General features: G+C 39.6%; 1 protein-coding gene across 10 annotated transcripts in view; it reads right to left on the bottom strand.

Moving 5' to 3' along the window:
- Positions 1 to 17,291, bottom strand: part of rgs3a (regulator of G protein signaling 3a) — a 122,848-nt gene that overhangs the window by 30,492 nt on the left and 75,065 nt on the right. For all 10 annotated transcript variants that reach the window (XM_005720448.2, XM_013909750.1, XM_005720447.1 and 7 more), the window contains one exon: positions 4,850 to 5,854. In XM_005720448.2, coding sequence (XP_005720505.1) covers positions 4,850 to 5,854 — 1,005 coding nt within the window. The remainder of the gene's footprint in view (positions 1 to 4,849; positions 5,855 to 17,291) is intronic.

Here is a 17,291-nt window from a genome sequence, read left to right on the forward strand (position 1 = left end):
TGGTTTCTTGCTTTATAAGATGTTAAAAGTCAGTTGAGAAAGTGACTCCATGAAAATCACAGCATTAAAACAGTGCGCCGTAGGAAAACCACTGGCACTGTGTGTGGGTGCATGTGTGTGTGTGATTTACAAGTGCCATAACTTCTCGTGATATGCCAAAACAGTTCAGGCCAATGTTGTAAATAAAACGAATGGAAACTGTTATGTGGAAAAATTGAAGGAGAATGCAAGAGGACCTCTTGGCTGTGTGTTGTTCTGTAATGTAGTTACAATATGGCTGGGAGTGAAGATGAATCATTAAAAAAGAATAAGAAAGAATGAAATAAAGCTCTCTGTTTGCATACAGACTGACTAAGGGATTGTTTGATGCAGAAATATGTATATAGACTTAGACGTATATATGTGCCACCTCGGGTTTGTGGGTATGTGCGGTTACTTTCTCCCCAACTGTGCATTCCTCTTCCTGCTTAAGTCAAAATGTAAAAAACAAATGAACAATCAAACATACAGAGACAGGGATAGGGGAGAATGACATAACATCTCTCTGGAACTTTCCAGACAGCACAGAAGACTTCACCGAAAGACAAAGGGAGATGTCCCTGATTTCACAACAAGAGATAATAAATTGTTCCCAAATTTAAAAAAAAAGAAAAAGTCCTGTTCAGACTTACATAACTCCTTTTTCCCTTTATTGGAAACGTACATGGACACTCACATTACATTTACATTATGGACTCTCCACCATTAAAGTTTGCTGTAAACTGTGGAGTAACACAGCACAACCTAAAAAAAACATTGCATTCAGTTCATTCACATTTTTTTGTCAATAAGTAGGAGGTGACAGGATGCTGTGTTGACTGCTCTGAAAGTTTGCTCAGTCTCAGTAAATATTTACATGTTACTCATTTAGCATTGCAGTGGACTGGCTGTGCCCTGCGTGCATTTGAACTGTGGCCTTCTGTCCCATCCAGGCCAACTACTGTACAACAAAATCAAGAAAACCCACGCTTTTGTCCACAACGCCATCTGTGTTCAGTGGGTCGTAGTGCTCACAGACGATACGTGCCGATTGTGATGTGCGCCTTGGCACCTGGCAAATTACCTGTGGCGCCTGTTTTGTCTTATGCTGAAACAAAACACTTGAGATGAGCCTGGTACTCATCAATACACTGTATTTTTAAACAGTTTCCGTGAATAACTTATTTAGTTCATTCAGTAAAAAAAACAAAAAACAACCAACCCTATTCTTAGGCCCGGTCATGCGCTGAGCCATGTGAGATAAACACAAAAATCTTGATATGGAGTCCTATAACCTTTGAGCTAAAATTAACAAATATGCAACTTAGGGCCTGAGGAATAATGAGAGACAAGGATTAATAGAATAGTTTTTCTAGTGGAAAATTGCTGGGGCTTTACTCATATTTTTCTGTGTCACCCTAAAATAGAATATTTAAGTTCCTGTAAATGTTTTTCTTGCTTATTATTACAGCACAGAAAGTATTATGTAAAGGCCAGAAAAACAGAAGCCAATCTTTTCTCTGAAGGTACGTCACTCCAAACACACAGCTGTGTGTTCTATTGTTTTAACCTCTTTAATGTGTGCTTAACCCTAACTATCTTTTCTACTCAATGAGTGTTTTTCTAGCGTTCAACCTGTTTAACATAATACATATGCTTTACTCTCCCAATTATATTTTAGACATTAGTTATAAAAATATATATATTTTTATAACATTAAATTAGTTGTGCGGGAGCCAACACAACAGAACTGGACGGCCTGATTATGTGCACAGTGCACAAACATTACTGGAAAACATCTGCATACGTACTGAATTTTTAAGTTATGTTCAAGCCAACAATATGTTTTTTTCTCTCTTTAAATAATGCAAAATAATGTTAAACAACTGTTTTTATTATTTCATGTAAAAGTAAGAGGGGGGGAGTTAATGTTATATAATGCTGGACAGCTACAGAAACTGCAAGTCGGCCTCAGTGATTGGGCTGGAAGTACGCTGAGACCATTTTTACGACTGTCAGAGGTGTCCATAACATCATGCCAAACTACACCGATGTTAAATGTTAAATACATACTAATTTGTTTTCATCAGTGTTCATTTTATACTATCTGCCTGGGGCCATCCTTATGTCAACGCAAGAATGTAAGCATCACACACATTCAGTAAACACACTGAAATAGTTTCCCCACCCAACATCTGTAAAGAGAGGCGATATTTATTCAAAATCCAAACAAACATTTAAGCCCCGTAAACAGATTTTTTCTTTCTTTCTTTGGGTTGCTTGGGTTAGATCCTCACATGTCAGCGACATCTGCGAGGGGGTGGGTGTCTGTGCAGCGAGAGGAGAGTCAATGTAATGACCTCACTGGAAATACAATTTATTGGTTTTAGCTCCTTCTGTAAAAACTATTGTAAAAAAAAGAGGATCATTTGATCATCTCTGGTTTCCATTTGTTTTGGTTGTTTACATAGAACAATTTTAGTTTTTTTAAATTAAACTTTAAAAAAACTAATTAAAAAATATTGTTTACCACATTCATGGTAAAAAAAATAATAAAATTATTTTACATAGATGACTAACAATTATTTGAAATCAAATTTGACTTTCTGTCTCATAAAGTATTTTGTTCGTGCGGTAACATAAAACAAGCACCTTGAAAGAGCACTACTACTGGCTACTTGGTTAAGACACAAATTTAAGTATTACTGGTTTAAACTTTTTAAAATGTTTATTGCTATAATTTTGCTTTCTGTTGTCTTTGATTGAAATGCCTTATAAAGTTTATGTAATACCGTAAAATACCACAGGAACTACTGGAATGTGAAAAGACACCAAAGAACTTTTACATTTATAAACAGTTGAGCTAGATCAAGTTCATTGCATGGATAAAACATGAACAGTTGAAAAGTCGAGAGACAAAAATGCGAGGATTAAAAAGAAACAGACAAAAATATATTCAAATTTTTCACCGGTCCGGTCCTTGCTTACCGTTTCACTGAAGCAGTAAGCAAGAAAAATCTCACAGTCAAACAAACTGACATTATTTTTCTTGACCTGCTCTCTGTCCGTCCCTGGCTCTCTTTGCACTGATGATAGGCCACTAAAAACATCAAGTGAGAAGAAAAGGTGCAGAACGGAAAGAAAGACAGGAGGACGCCTGGTGCTTGTTAAAGGCCAGACACGTCTGTCACACTTTCTAACGCGCACACACCAACCTGCAGCGCACTGAGTTGTGTGCAAAGTATCTTATAGTGTATGATAACTGATGTGGCACGTCAAATATTCAAATAGTAATAAAACAATGTAATCAGTGAAGCTAAGGTTTCACTGCAAGTTTAAAACAAACACGATCAGACAACATTGTATACACTGTTTCTGTTTGTTTCTTTGTTTTACCTCCAAAAACAATGTCAAGGTTAATGATTCTAAATCAATTAAAGTCCCCACCACGTGTGGCTAAATGGTTCTGATAAGTGGTTCTGATTTCATCCTACTGTAACAGCATAACACTGCAAACCAAATAGAGATAGCTTTAACTAAAACACACACACACACACACACACACACACACACACACACACACACACACACTGCGCCTGAAGATGTCATTTTAAATAATGGAAACAAAAGCCTCAAAGGAACTGTATCCATGACGGCAAGAGGTAGTAAAATTACCCTTGAATCTGCCAAGACCAATAGGCTGCAGCTCCGTCTGCTGCATTCCTTCCCTGCGCAGTGTACACACCTTGCCATTTAAGGCTGCTGAGTGTGCTGACAGACTTGTGGAGGGAGAGGCAGATAAAGAGGAGAAGTATTTTTGATAAAGCAAGCACTTAATCAGCTCTGTTACTAATATATAGTAGAGCCTACTGAGTTCTGCTATCACTGACTTATTTTCCATCCATTTAATACATTTTTCTGATCCTTCTTTTCTTTCTTTCTCATTTTTTCCAAACTATTTCTTCTGAAACATGTGTACAGGTGTGCAGACCAGCACTATAAATAGTTTTGGAAGAAACGGTGGCCCAGATGATTAATCGTCCGTGTGCACCGTCAGTGTGATAATTCTAAGGACAAATAAAAAACCTATTACTTCATAGTGAACAGGAACATGAGACAGAATAATTTCTCAGTTAGCACTACTCAACACTGGCATGAGCAAAGTGAGAGAAAGCACAACTGTTTCTGTTACTGAGTGTGAGCTGCATAAGGCAAGACAATACGATGCATGCTACCCTCTGCTGGACAAGTGAAACAACATTTACCGGCACTTAATCTCAAACTGCAGAAATCCTTCTCAAATAGGAGCCCATAAATTATTTCATTATTGCACTATTCTATTTTTGTTTGTTACCTTTACAATTTTCTACAATTCTTGACTCTTAAAACTTACACAGATTGGTATGAGATGTGGGAAACACACTGCTATTATAGATAATGCTATAATTTCACAGTATTCTTGGATCTTTTACAGATTTTTACATAACAACATTAGAGAGCCAATGAGACAGTCATTTGAAATTTATGAAAATTTAACAATCAGCATTAAAGTGTTTTGTATGTAAATGTGAGCAATCTGTGAATAATTATAAGTGTTAATTACAAGCTGATGTAATTATAACACCAGGTAGAGCATGCATTTGCTCTGCTTTACCACTTGATGTCACCCTTTTCACTAAAACCACTGGAAAGTAACTGGGCTATTCAGGAGGAGTAGCTGAAACACCACTGGTCAATATCGCAGTGCTTGTTTGTGTGTGTTTCTTGTTGCTTGTACTTCGTGACCTGTTCTCTCTGTGCCTCACTGGTATTTCACAGTGACATTGCTTACCTTCCTCCCAGAAAATAGCATACACAGCTGATGCATGGAGCCTCCATTCTTGGTCAGCTCTTTCTTCAAGGTTTTAGGTGACGGGAGTGTCCAGCCGCCCTTGTGGGATCCCCCTCCAGTTTCTAGGCAGTTGATGGCGTTGTCAGAAGTGAAGCAAGGTGTGCGGGGGTCCTGCAGGAGGCTGCCCTCGCTGTGTGTGCGCCTGCGGAGGGAATTTTGCACACTCAGCCCCCCTCCTCCGTGTTTCTCACACGTGGCACCCTCTACCATGCTTCGGCGCTTGCTGTCACTGCGTTGCAGGTAGGCATCATCGCTGTCGTCTTCATCATCTTCTTCTTCAGACTCCTCGTCTTCATCTTCATCATACTCTTCTTCGTCAGTGTTGGGTGAAGAAAGGGCATCGGCGCTAAAGGAGCGGTCAAGGCGGAGCTCCGGGATAACAAACGAAGATGAGGAGGAGGAAGGGGGAGCGTTGGTGTCAGGCGGCTCTGAGACATTGTCCTCATCTGTGTTTGACACCACCAGGTTTAAGTTCACCTCCTCCTCGTTCCTCTCTCCTTCCTCGTCTCCTTCCTCGTCTCCTTCATCTTCTTTCTCGCAGCCTTCGCTCCCGACACTCTTTCTGCCGGCTTCCTCTTCCTCTTCATCCTCCTCTTCCTCTGGCTTGTTCTCCTCATCCTTCCTGTCCTTCCAGAGTTCCATCTCATGCCCCTCTATGCTCTTGGAATCCTCACCCTCAGTGGAAGGTGGTGGTGTTGGAGGTACCTTAAGTCCCTCGTCAGATCCCACCAGACTTCTAAGGGGCATGTAGACCTCATCCAGAGGGGTGAGTGGCTCTGAGGGGTGAGGACTACCCAGTGTTGGGGGCTCAGAGGGACTGGAGGGATACAGGCTGCTTTCCTCCCCTTCTGAGCTACGTGTCGGCAGATGGAGGCATACACCTCCTCGATCTCCTCCTACTCCACCCAGTTCACATGAAGGGGCATCCACCTTAGGCTCCAACATCTGGAAAGAGAGGAAAAGACAAAAAGAAAGACACAGAGAATGAATAGTCAGCCTCAGGCTGTTTGGATAAATCCACTTAACACTTTCATTCAGTTTGGTTTGAAATACTCCTATAATGATGTTGAGTTATACTGGCAGGACGAGACAAGACAAAACAGTGTCTTTTGGGATGATCACAGTGCCATTTAAAGCAATAATGCTCCTGCAAATTCTTGCATAGAGACTATCATGACCTGGCTGCGCCACCTGGAGGAGACGGAGGAACGCATCCCACATCTGGAATGCTTACAACCATGTCATGAGAGAGAGCACACCGTGGACCAAGGTAAAGGAAAGGAAATCTCAGATTTTTGTCCCCAACACTGCATCAAATGATAAAATGCCAGACACTATACTGTAATATTAGTGCAAGTGAGTTCATATTGTGATATACTACTATTCAGTTCACCAGTGCTGCTTGCTGCTGCACTACACTCGAGCTTGCTGCAGTGACTCAGTCAAATTAAACTGGTACTGTGCCCTCGAGGCAGTGGAATAGAAAACAAACCAAACCTCTTGCAGAAACTAATGAGATTACTCCTACATTAAAAAACAAACAAACAGCCACCCATCTTTTCATCCATCTATCTCCCCTGCGATGTTTCAAAACATTTGAAAGTATAGCTGTAGTCCACATGACTACTGCCGTCATTTCCCAAGGCCTAACATAATAACCCTGTCACACACTAATGTGAATGTGTGTGTAACAGCACAATGCTTGTCCTCCTCCCATGCACTTGGCAATCCATCCCTTTTAACATCCTTCCAAAATCATTTTTGAGTTGGCCCACATCATTCATGCCCGCATATTTTAATTTGCATTTTAAAAAAAGGTCACAGAGTAGTCGGTGATGCTGAACATATCAGTCTGAGTATAGGAAACATTTACAAAGTTGAAACTTTTTAGTGGGATGTGTTGATGCTGCATTTTATTTCTGTTTTCTGTTCTTCTTATCAGGAACACCTAACATGTGTTAGGTGTTCACCACTAAATATGGTTCAGAGACACCTTCCTGAAACCAGAAGCCTTTAAACAGAGGGGCCCTTGACCCAAGATAGAATAATTTACCACAGGACAATGACAGTGGTCCAAGAAAAAGTACCAAAAATAAAATCTACCTGTTAAATCCCAGATCTCCAAGTCTACAGAATCACTTTTAACTTGTCTCCATCAAGTCTTGTGAAGGGCCTCATTGTACTGGCCAAGTTAAACTATGATGACAAGCTGCAGTCACAAGATGCAGTGCTCTAACTGGAGATAATATTGCCTCCTCTCAGGCAGTTCTCATGATATTTCACAAGACGTTTGTGTACTTACACAGCTCAAATTAGTTTCTGCGGAAACAATTGGCCTGGTTGTATTTTTGTCTAAACTTTTGGCCCATATTTACAGAAAAAGGTGCTCTTTCATTCAGCACCAAACATAAACAAAATCCCAAAATGTTTTAACATTAACGGCTTCCATTGCTGCCCTTGTGCAGAAGATAAGATAAGAATATGGATACTAAGTACATAAATCAGCCATTATTGTTTTTTGTTTCTTAGTGGATGATGTGCCTGGCCTCTACAGTTATTTTAAAAAGAAAATAACCGCTCTTTTAATTTTAGCGTTTTTACATATCATGACATAATAAAAAATAATCTGAATATGAAACAAAAACTAATACAAAAAACGCAGAAGCAGTGTTGAAAATTAAAGAGAGTCTTACTGCTTCTTTGGGAATTAACAGGGTAATTAGCAGCCAGGTGCTGTTAATCAAATGCACTTGATTAATTGATCATCAGCAAGTGCACTGCAAGCGCTTCAGTAAAGGCTGATGCTTTGGCACTTTGCCTATTTGAAGCATTCAGGCGTGTATTAACACAACGATTTATAGAGAAGGAACTTTTGCTAATCATCAATCTGGGAAGGGTTATATGATCATTTCCAAGCAATTTGAAGTTCATAATAAGTAGAAATCATTCGAGACAGTAGCCATTATTCCCAAGACGTCTCAGGAAATTCACCCCAAGGTCAGATTACACTGCTCGGAGAAATTGAAGAAAAAAAAGAGCTACATCTCAGACTCTACAGCCCCCAGTTAGCATGGTAAATGTCAAACTCCATGACAGCATGATTAGAAAAAGACTGAACAAGTATCGCCTGTTTGGAACGGCTGCTAAGAGAAAGCACCTTCCCTCTAAAAAGAAAGTCGTGACACAGCTTAGGTTTGCAAAGATGCATCAAGTAAGCTACAAGACTTCTGGAACAATGTCCTCTGCGCATATGAGACCAAAGTGAAGATGTTAGTGTTTAGCGCCCTCCAACGCAGCATATCAATGACAACACCTCATACCACCTGGGTATGAAACTTGGCTTTGTTTTGCAGCCACAGGATCTGGGCACCTTGCAGTCAGTGAGTTGAGCATAAACTCCTTTGTATACCAAAGTGTTTTATGTGTGTGAAGCAATGAGGCTCAAATTGGGTCATGCAACAGGCCAATGATCCAGAGCACACTAGCCGAAAAAGAATGAATGAAAAGGAAAAGAATCAATCAAAATCCAGACCTCAACCTTATTGAAATGTTGTGGTAGGACTGAAGAGAGCTAAGAGAGCTGTGTGTAAATGAATACCTGTAAACATTCAATGAACTGAAGCGACGCTGTAAAGAAGGGCGGGCCAAAATCCTTTCAGAACAATGTGAAAGAATCATGAAATTACATGAAAACAATTACTTCAAGTTACTGGTGCTAAAGGCGATTCAAAACATACTGAATCACAGGACTTATTTAATTTCTCACACATGGCTTCTGCATTTTGGCTTCGTGTCTGCTGAATAAATATTGACACTGTATAATAAATCATGTTTTGTAGTTCCCTGAAGGTTGTATACACCCAAGTTTAGACCTACTAAAGATGATTTATGTCCTGATATGTAAAACCTTAAAACTGAAAGACTGTACTTTTTTGAGCATACAACAATTAATGTTACTCTTTATACATTTTGACTTGTTCACCTTCCATTTCTAAATGGTCCACTGTAGCCTAGAGATAAAATCAAGACCCCATTACCTCCAATATAAGCTCTGGTGAGATAGAGGGTATATAGGAGGTATTTTTAGAATGAAATGCACTTTGATAAAAGCCAAAGAGGAAACTGGAAGTAAAGCTTATCACTTTATCCTTTCTTCTCCTTACTTTGCCTCTGTTCATTTATTCTTCATGTTGTGCAAGTCATAGCAGTGAGTCACTGACAGTAATGGATGACTTTTAATCATGTTACAAGGCTTGTCACAGGATAAACATGATGATTTCAAAGGAATCTAAGATGTTTGGGGATATATATAATTTTTTCCTTCTGTGTTTCTTCACATATTTAGACCTGAGATTTATATGGAGTCTATTTTTGCACCTTGCCTACCCCATCTCTCTCTGTCTTATGCACACGAACCCCTGGCCATTGAAGATATGGCTAGAGACACAATGGAGCCACCTGTCCTGTCAGATACACTTGTTCCTTCTCACATTCTCCACAGCGAGCACACACATACACACACAAAAATCAAGGAGCTTTGCATTAACCCCTTTTAAGCAACATGTCCTCGTGTCTTAAGCCGAAGACCAAGAACAAACATATCAATAAATTTTGAGATACCTTCCAAATATGACATTGACTTCACTGCAGACTTTTTAACATTGTCTGTTCCCTGAATCTGCCTTAAAAGATGAATGAAACACGCAGGCTAATGGGCCATTAGACATCTGCGGCGTGCAAGCCCTTTGTGTCTATGTTTGCGTCTGTGTGCGGTGTGTGCATATAGCGCATGTACACGTGTTCCAAAAGTGTTTCACAGTCATCAATGTTTCAACAGAATATAATCTCCACCATTGCTTCATTAAGGAAGGAAACAAAACCAGCCCTAAAAGGCAGAGAGAGTGAGATGCAGGGTGGGAGAGTGAATAGATGGAGGAGACAAAGTGGATAACAGAAAATGAAGGAGGAAAGGAGGAGGGGAGTCAGTGAATGGCAACAGCACAGAAAAGAGATAAGTGAGTGGAAAAGGGCTGAGGAGAGGAGAGGAGAGGAGTCTGAATCTTACATCTTATCTTTGTATGAAGCTTATAGTTGAGGCTAAATCACACGACCCTGTACCATCCCTTGGTTATGTTGAGATAGGCTCAGACTGCTTCATGTGATGCTCTGTGATGCACTGAGCATTTTGTTTCCACACACCTCTTCTCAATCCCCATGTGTTTCTTTTCTCTCCCTTATGCCCAATTTATGCTTCAGTGGAAAATGTATGCTGTATCTTATGACGTCACCTGACATGCACCTCCCGAAAAATGTAACTACACGTTGGGGAGAATCAGCCCACATCTACTGTGATTGGCCTGTTCATTGCATCCTATAACATCCTGCAGCACTGAATTTATCCATGAGATGATAACAATCATTGCCTCAGTATAAAGAACAATAATCACAGCGTCAATATAAGGACTCACAAATGTCAGCAGATTCCTGGAGGGAATTTGCTGAAACTCCCGAAATGGATGTGAGCGAATGTACAAAGTAGAGAAAAAAACCTGAGGCAAACATATATCAGGGAAAAAGCGAAAAGCGAGGAGCCAGGACGAATAAAAAGGTCCCGGCAGTTTAAAAAAAAAAATAATCGTCTGGCACGACGTCACAGTAATTAACAAATAAGCATAAATGTGGGCAATGACATTACCTACTTACGTAGGTTACGTACAAAGGTTCCCCACAGGAATCTAAATCAGGCATAAGTCTGTGTTTTGTCCTGTTTCCCTACAGTCACTCCCCTCATCCCCCAGCAGCAGCAGCATTTGGCTGCCCCTCCCTGTGCCTGGTTCTGCTGGTGGTGTCTTCATGTTAAAAGGAAGTGGTTTTTCCTTCCCCTCACTGCAAAGTTCCTGCTGTGATTGTTGGCGTCTTCTCCCAGGTAGGGTCTGCAGGTTCTTTACCTTACAGTATAAGGGTCCTTGAGGCGACTGTTATGATTTGTTGCTATATAAATAAGCCTGAATTGAATTGAACTGGATCTCATAAATCTCACTGGTGTCATGTGTATGGCCCTTCAAAGTAACGATTCATTCTGAAGAGGAGAAATGGCATATTCAAATGAGTCGCCAACAGCAATACTGATCTGAATTTGTAAACAGCAAAAATCTGAACTTAGAAAAAATATGATTTAATGCTTTGATAACCAGACGAAGCCAGCAGGTGTTTTCATTCATTAATGAATAAAAAAAGGTAATTTTACATGTTTTATACATTTTTTTCCTGCGTCTAAAATTAACAATGTAAAAATGTAATAAAACTAAATAAATAATTGACAGTCCCAACAGCTGATGAATGGATCTGAACACACTTTGAAGCAGACATCAACAGGTTTATATCTCTATTATTATTAAGACGAAATTTCAATTTATTTTCTAATTTGTCATTTAACCAGATAACTTCAAAATGAATGGCATTCCCATTAGAGCTAACTGTACTTGCTCGTCGCTTTTTTCCGCTGGCAGAAAAGACAAACGTTGTTTAAACTGTTCGGCGTGATGACCACAACCGTGCTAATAGCTAAATGTCCAGGCAAATGAAAAACAGCATATCACCATCTCTAATTTTTCACATATTTGTTCCACCAATCATGCATGATTGCTGGAACAAATATGTGAAAAAATATGCATTTTTTCAATTGGTTTACACCTCCTCCACAGAATTAAACATCAAACTCAAGCACAGAGTTTGGGTTTCTCTAGAGCAGGGGTCTCCAACTCCAGTCCTCGGGAGCTACTGTCCTGCAGCTTTTAGATGCATCCTCATTCCAACACACCTCAATCAAATGAATGGCTTGTTACCAGGCCTTTGCCAAACTTGCTGAAGACGTAATTCAACCATTTGATTCAGCTGCGTTGGAGTAGGGATGCATCTAAAAGTTGCTGGACAGTAGCTCTCGAAGACTGCAGTTAGAGTGAACATTACAGCCTCCAGAGCAGCTAACTGAATTTAAGAACAGGCTTAAGGCTTTAAGCAAAGAGGAGGGAATGGACCAGCAGATGATGACATTTATAATGTAATATAATTTATAAAGTTTTTACTTCCATTTTCTAAGAATCCATTTTAATTTGGGAAATAGCCCATAATTTTCAGATTAAGAGAAGAAAAAGATATTAATCAATCATCAAATTCAAACTAAAAGAAATTTGGGACAAGGCTAGATTATCCTTAACTAAAACCAAGCAGTTGAAAACTATAACAAAAAAACGGTATTTGGACTGATCTTCGCAATAGTGAAGACACAACAATTTCAGAGACTCTACTTTACCTGAGTAAATAAAGGTAACTCCCTTTGAATGAAAGAATGCTACCAAAGATATGTTTAACTGAAACCTTTACATTATTGTCTCTTACTGGATTGGTATGATGTGAGATTCATTCATTCATTTTTTACCATGTTGATGCAGACATACAACATTTCCATACTTGTAATTTTTTGCTGAAATTTGGAAAAGCCTACAGCTACCAATTCTGCCAAATTTTCCCACCTTTACATATTGTGCCATAAATACTTACAGTCAGTACATGGGTTGTATGTTCCACCAAACTGTCCAATGATGATCTAAATGTTGTGCTTTACAAAACTCTATCTGTGACCCACACCATCAGCTGAGTCTAACGCTGCAGACCAGGTGGGACAGTATGAACCAGGTGAGAGCAGTGAATACCGTGGTTCTATATTCACATTTCCATGATGGCAAATATGATCAGAGTAAATATTCTTGTGCTGATGGTCTGCATGTCTCGAGGTCATTATGTTCTCATACAGATACTACAGAAAACTGCACGCAATCGTGAATGATCACCCGCAAACAATTATGTGACCTCTGTCCTACAGTTACCATAACAACAGGAGACCTATCCCAGGGGAGCAGCTGTGCTGTGCATTTTCCAAAAGCTTCCCCAAACCCCTCCCGCTTATCAATTACAAAGTGCCATCTTTCATCTTCATCGCTTTCCTTCCTTTTCCCCCTTTCCTTTAATTTCCTGTCTCCTGTTTATTTCTAAGTAAGGCATTACATTAAAGAGCATCACTTCACTCCACTTAGTGTGATACTGGTGGCTAATGGTCTAAAGTGTCCAACATCACACTTGCCAAATCCAACTGCAGCCTCAATAAATCCAGCTAATCTCAATTAGCACGGCTGTTGGACATGTTTTGTACCATCAAATAACAGAACGTGACTTCTCCTCTCTTGCCTTCGTCTTTGCCACTCCCTCCATCTCTGTTAACTTATTCATACATACTCACTGCTGGATCACTATAACAGCAATTGGGGTGGCTGTCTAAGTGATGCAAGCCCACCCAACAAGCCTGCATGATGCTATTTATCTCTATTCAAAAGTCTCCTTTATTCACTGGCTTATCTGATATTGATTTCTTCAAAGGATGTGTAAGGTCTGAGGAGTCAAGAGAAGACATCCTGTTTATAGCCCGGAGGGAACACATCAAATGAATACGGTGATAACAGAGAATAACAACAAAGTTAACCTTATTCCAAACTGACTCGAAGCATCATCCTCGTCCAACTCTTTATTAAATCTGCATGGTGATCACGTTGAGACAACTACTCAGGCACAAGCTTGTGACTGAGCGCCACCTTTGTCCTCACTGATGACGATAATGACTTGTTTTTGAATTACAGTTTTGTAACTCATGACTACTTTCTTAATCAGGAATTCATAAGCATAATCGTGGTCTCATTGCATCACTCGTTAAAGGGAAATCAGCTCCGGGGTATTGACGTGTACTCTTGAGCAAAGAGTTCATCTGAAAGGTTAAACCTCACACAAAGGGCATCCCCAGGTCTTACCTTTGTCCACAGATACAAACCAAATGCTCCCCACTTGTAAACACACTTGTGCTTGTGTGAGAACCAACCACAGCTCTTGAATTAACATTTGTTTGACTTGCATTTTTGGTATTTCCTGTTTTATTTAGAACACAGCCTTGCTTCTTATTGAGAATCTTTGTATTCCTGCCCATTTGTGCTGCACCTATATTTAACTGTATTCACCTAAAAGCTGTGTGTTACCATCTTCCTCTCTCAGATCATCTTTTTCTTATGTGTCAAGCATTAAGCACTCTTCCTTGTGTAAGACGTCCCATATGTCCAGTCCTATTTAGTCTCCCTTTTTAGTTTGTTTGTCTCAACAGACAACAGACTGACACTTTGTTTACTGAATATAAAATTCCACAACTGAAAAACTGAGCTTGTGAGTCTTTGCTTGGTCTCCAGAATGCTACCAAGTCCTCTTTCTGTAGCCTGTACTGTAGTTCTTTCCAACTCTTTTCCATATGGGGCAATTGCAAACCTCCTCGGGGATGTGATGCCATTAAAGCTTGCTCTCTCGCTCTCAAGAGTGATAGCAAACTTGTTTTTCTACCGTACTTATAAACCACATTACTTTCCACTAAATTTAGCCGTACACACACACACACATCCCAAACTGTTTACTTGCCTGAAGTGAAAACATTTGCTCAAACCACGTCACAGGTTGTTGCATAAAAACACAAGTAAATCATAGCATGAGTCGAGACTTTTACAAGACTTATATGTACATTAACTATTAAGACTGTTTTTCAATATCTTTTCTATGTATGTCATCACAGCTCATACCTTACAAGAGACATGTCTCTGTCTCTATGTCTGAGAAGCTCATTCTCCATACAATTGGATAGCTATATTATGTTTGCTGCTGATCGGATGTTTGTGTCCATGTCTGCGCCAACCGAACGTATATTAAGCAAGCTTTGACATGCATTGTCCAGGACAAGCTGCGGTCGAAAGATTTAAGAGCCGTTATTGTATCATGTAATATGAATACCTCACTGAGGGGACCTAACCATATAGATGATCAATCTCTGAATGGCCTCATTACATGCACCACAATGCTCTGCCCTCTTTTGCCCTCTTTTCACTGAGAGAAGAGAGATGAGACAGTAATAGTCGTTTGTCTGTCAGAGCCCTCTGCTGTAGTCAGGCCGAAAAGGGGACAGAAAACAGAGAACATACACAAGGGAACATGGAGCAAAGGAGCAAGAGAACCAGAGCCCGATCAATATAGGATTTTTTTGGACCAGTACCAATATGTCAGTGATTAAACATCCAATTTTTTTCAGACACACGAAACCTAACAGATTTCTCTAACATTTCATAAGGTAAAAAAAAATCTGAAATTTTATTTTATTGTCACAACAAGTTGTGGATTAACTCTGCTCGACTCTACTTGAGTCATCCGATTGTTGCTGTTTGTGGCTTTCCAAACACCTGTTGCTAACAGGAAAACTGCAGAGTGGCATGTGGTGGACAAATTATGCGGCATCAACCCTCACAACATAGCTGAAGAGTGTTTCTTCCGTGTCTTCGCTGCTTTCTTAATTTTCATTTATCAGCGATTGTGAATGCTGATACCAGCAGATTCATATGTAGACCGGCCTTTAAAGGGAACAACTGAAAAGTGTCTGTAGATCAAAGATGTGCCATACAACCTCCAACAAAACACAATACTACGACTACAACACAATAAATATACAAAAAAAACTGTTCTTACTAAAGGTAGAATCTGTGTGTTTCACCACTTGAGGCAAAAACACACCATCGAGTGTAACCAGGCTATGAAGGAAGAGATGCTAGTAGGTAGAACATCCCAGGTAGAACATATTAAGTGACATTATTGGGCAGCTCCTAAAGTGTTACAAGGCTACCTACTATTACAACTATAGTGCTGCAACCATCAATAAAATGTTCCGAATTTTTATTTCCATATTTCTGCAAGGCTGCAGAAATATTGTGCACATTAACAACACACGAAGGAGGACGGCATAACAAAAGCAATCTCACAGGATTACTTGACAGCCAGTTCAACCTTGGAGATGCAGGTTGTGGGCATGTTTATGTTTAAGAAATGATATTCAGTCATTAGTAGAGATGGAAGTGCTTTAAATATTTTAGCACCAGAACTTATTGTTACAGTGAAATAACATATGGCAAAGGTTTCAACTCATTATTTTTTAAATGACTGCTCTGCTGAAGCATCTGCTGAAGGCATTCAGCACATATTTTGCCACTGCTTTAATGCATTATTTGCAGTTGCAGAGCTAATGTAAAAACAACACTGCCGTGATTTTACTGACTTTACATCGTCATTCACCAAATTCATAATTTGTGCATATTTGTGCATGTTCACAACGCATCCTGTGTTAGTTGGAGGTGAACCTGAGTAATCACAGACTGTATATAAATGATGGATACCCACTATAACATCATCTAGTGTTTTCTGAAGCTTTGTCTTTAGTATTTTGTCGTTATGATTTCTGAAAACAAAGATTTAATAGAAGAAGCAAATGACTGAGAAATTCAAAAAGTAGCAAGAAGCGCACACTAGAAATCGACTTTAATAAACAGAACGTGCAGGTCAGGTTACTTTTTGGGGAATTTTGTAGCTACGACGTAGGTACAGCGTAGATTTCTTGATAAACCATAAATCCGCTGTAACACCAAACCCCAACCTTAACCCCAACCCTAATCCCATGGAAACTTATACAATAATTTAACTAACTTTGAAAATAAATAAATAAATAAATAAAAGTTTGAAGTGTTTCTTGTAAATGGTTAAGGCACTACCACATCCAGAATCTACAGCTATCGTTAAAATACAGTCTTTGAGTCCAACGTGACAGGTCCCAGAATATGAAATCAGCAGTACACTGTGGCTGACGTGTGGTTTAAATATTCATACAAAGAACAGGTTTCTTTTAGAAATATCACAGTTTGCATTATTTCTGTGACTTCCACTTTTGTTTTGTTTGTTTTATTTTTCTTTTATTTATTTCTTATACATTGTTATTCTCCTTTTATTTGCTTTGACGGTGCCTGTGATATAAAGAAAAAGCAAAACAGTGTCAGCAGAGAACATGAACAAAACCTCTGAGGAGGGATAATTTCTTGGGTGTGAAAACTGAATGAATACAGTATTTCACCAACTTGGAAGCGGATAACAAAACCCAGCCCTATTACCCTCCAATCGAGTTAACTTAAAAATAGCACCGCACATAGCCGCTCCTGCACAACCTTTAGAAGAATCACACAAACCAGCCAGCGGGCAGAAATGTGAGTTTTTTTAAATTTTTTTGTAAAGACATTATTGTTAGAATCCAAGGGTTCAGAGAGAAAATGCCATTGACGTAACTTGCCCCATGACGCCAGGCAGCTGAAGACAATGTGACCAGTGAGAAAGACTGGAAAGGGCCTCGGCAGAAAGAAAGGCCAGAGATGTTTATGTCAGTGTGTGTGTGTGTGTGTGTGTGTGTGTGTGTGTGTGTGTGTGTGTGTGT

Source organism: Pundamilia nyererei, unplaced genomic scaffold (assembly GCF_000239375.1).
Source record: "Pundamilia nyererei isolate P.nyererei 1_Seehausen unplaced genomic scaffold, PunNye1.0 scaffold00002, whole genome shotgun sequence".
NCBI lineage: Eukaryota > Metazoa > Chordata > Actinopteri > Cichliformes > Cichlidae > Pundamilia > Pundamilia nyererei.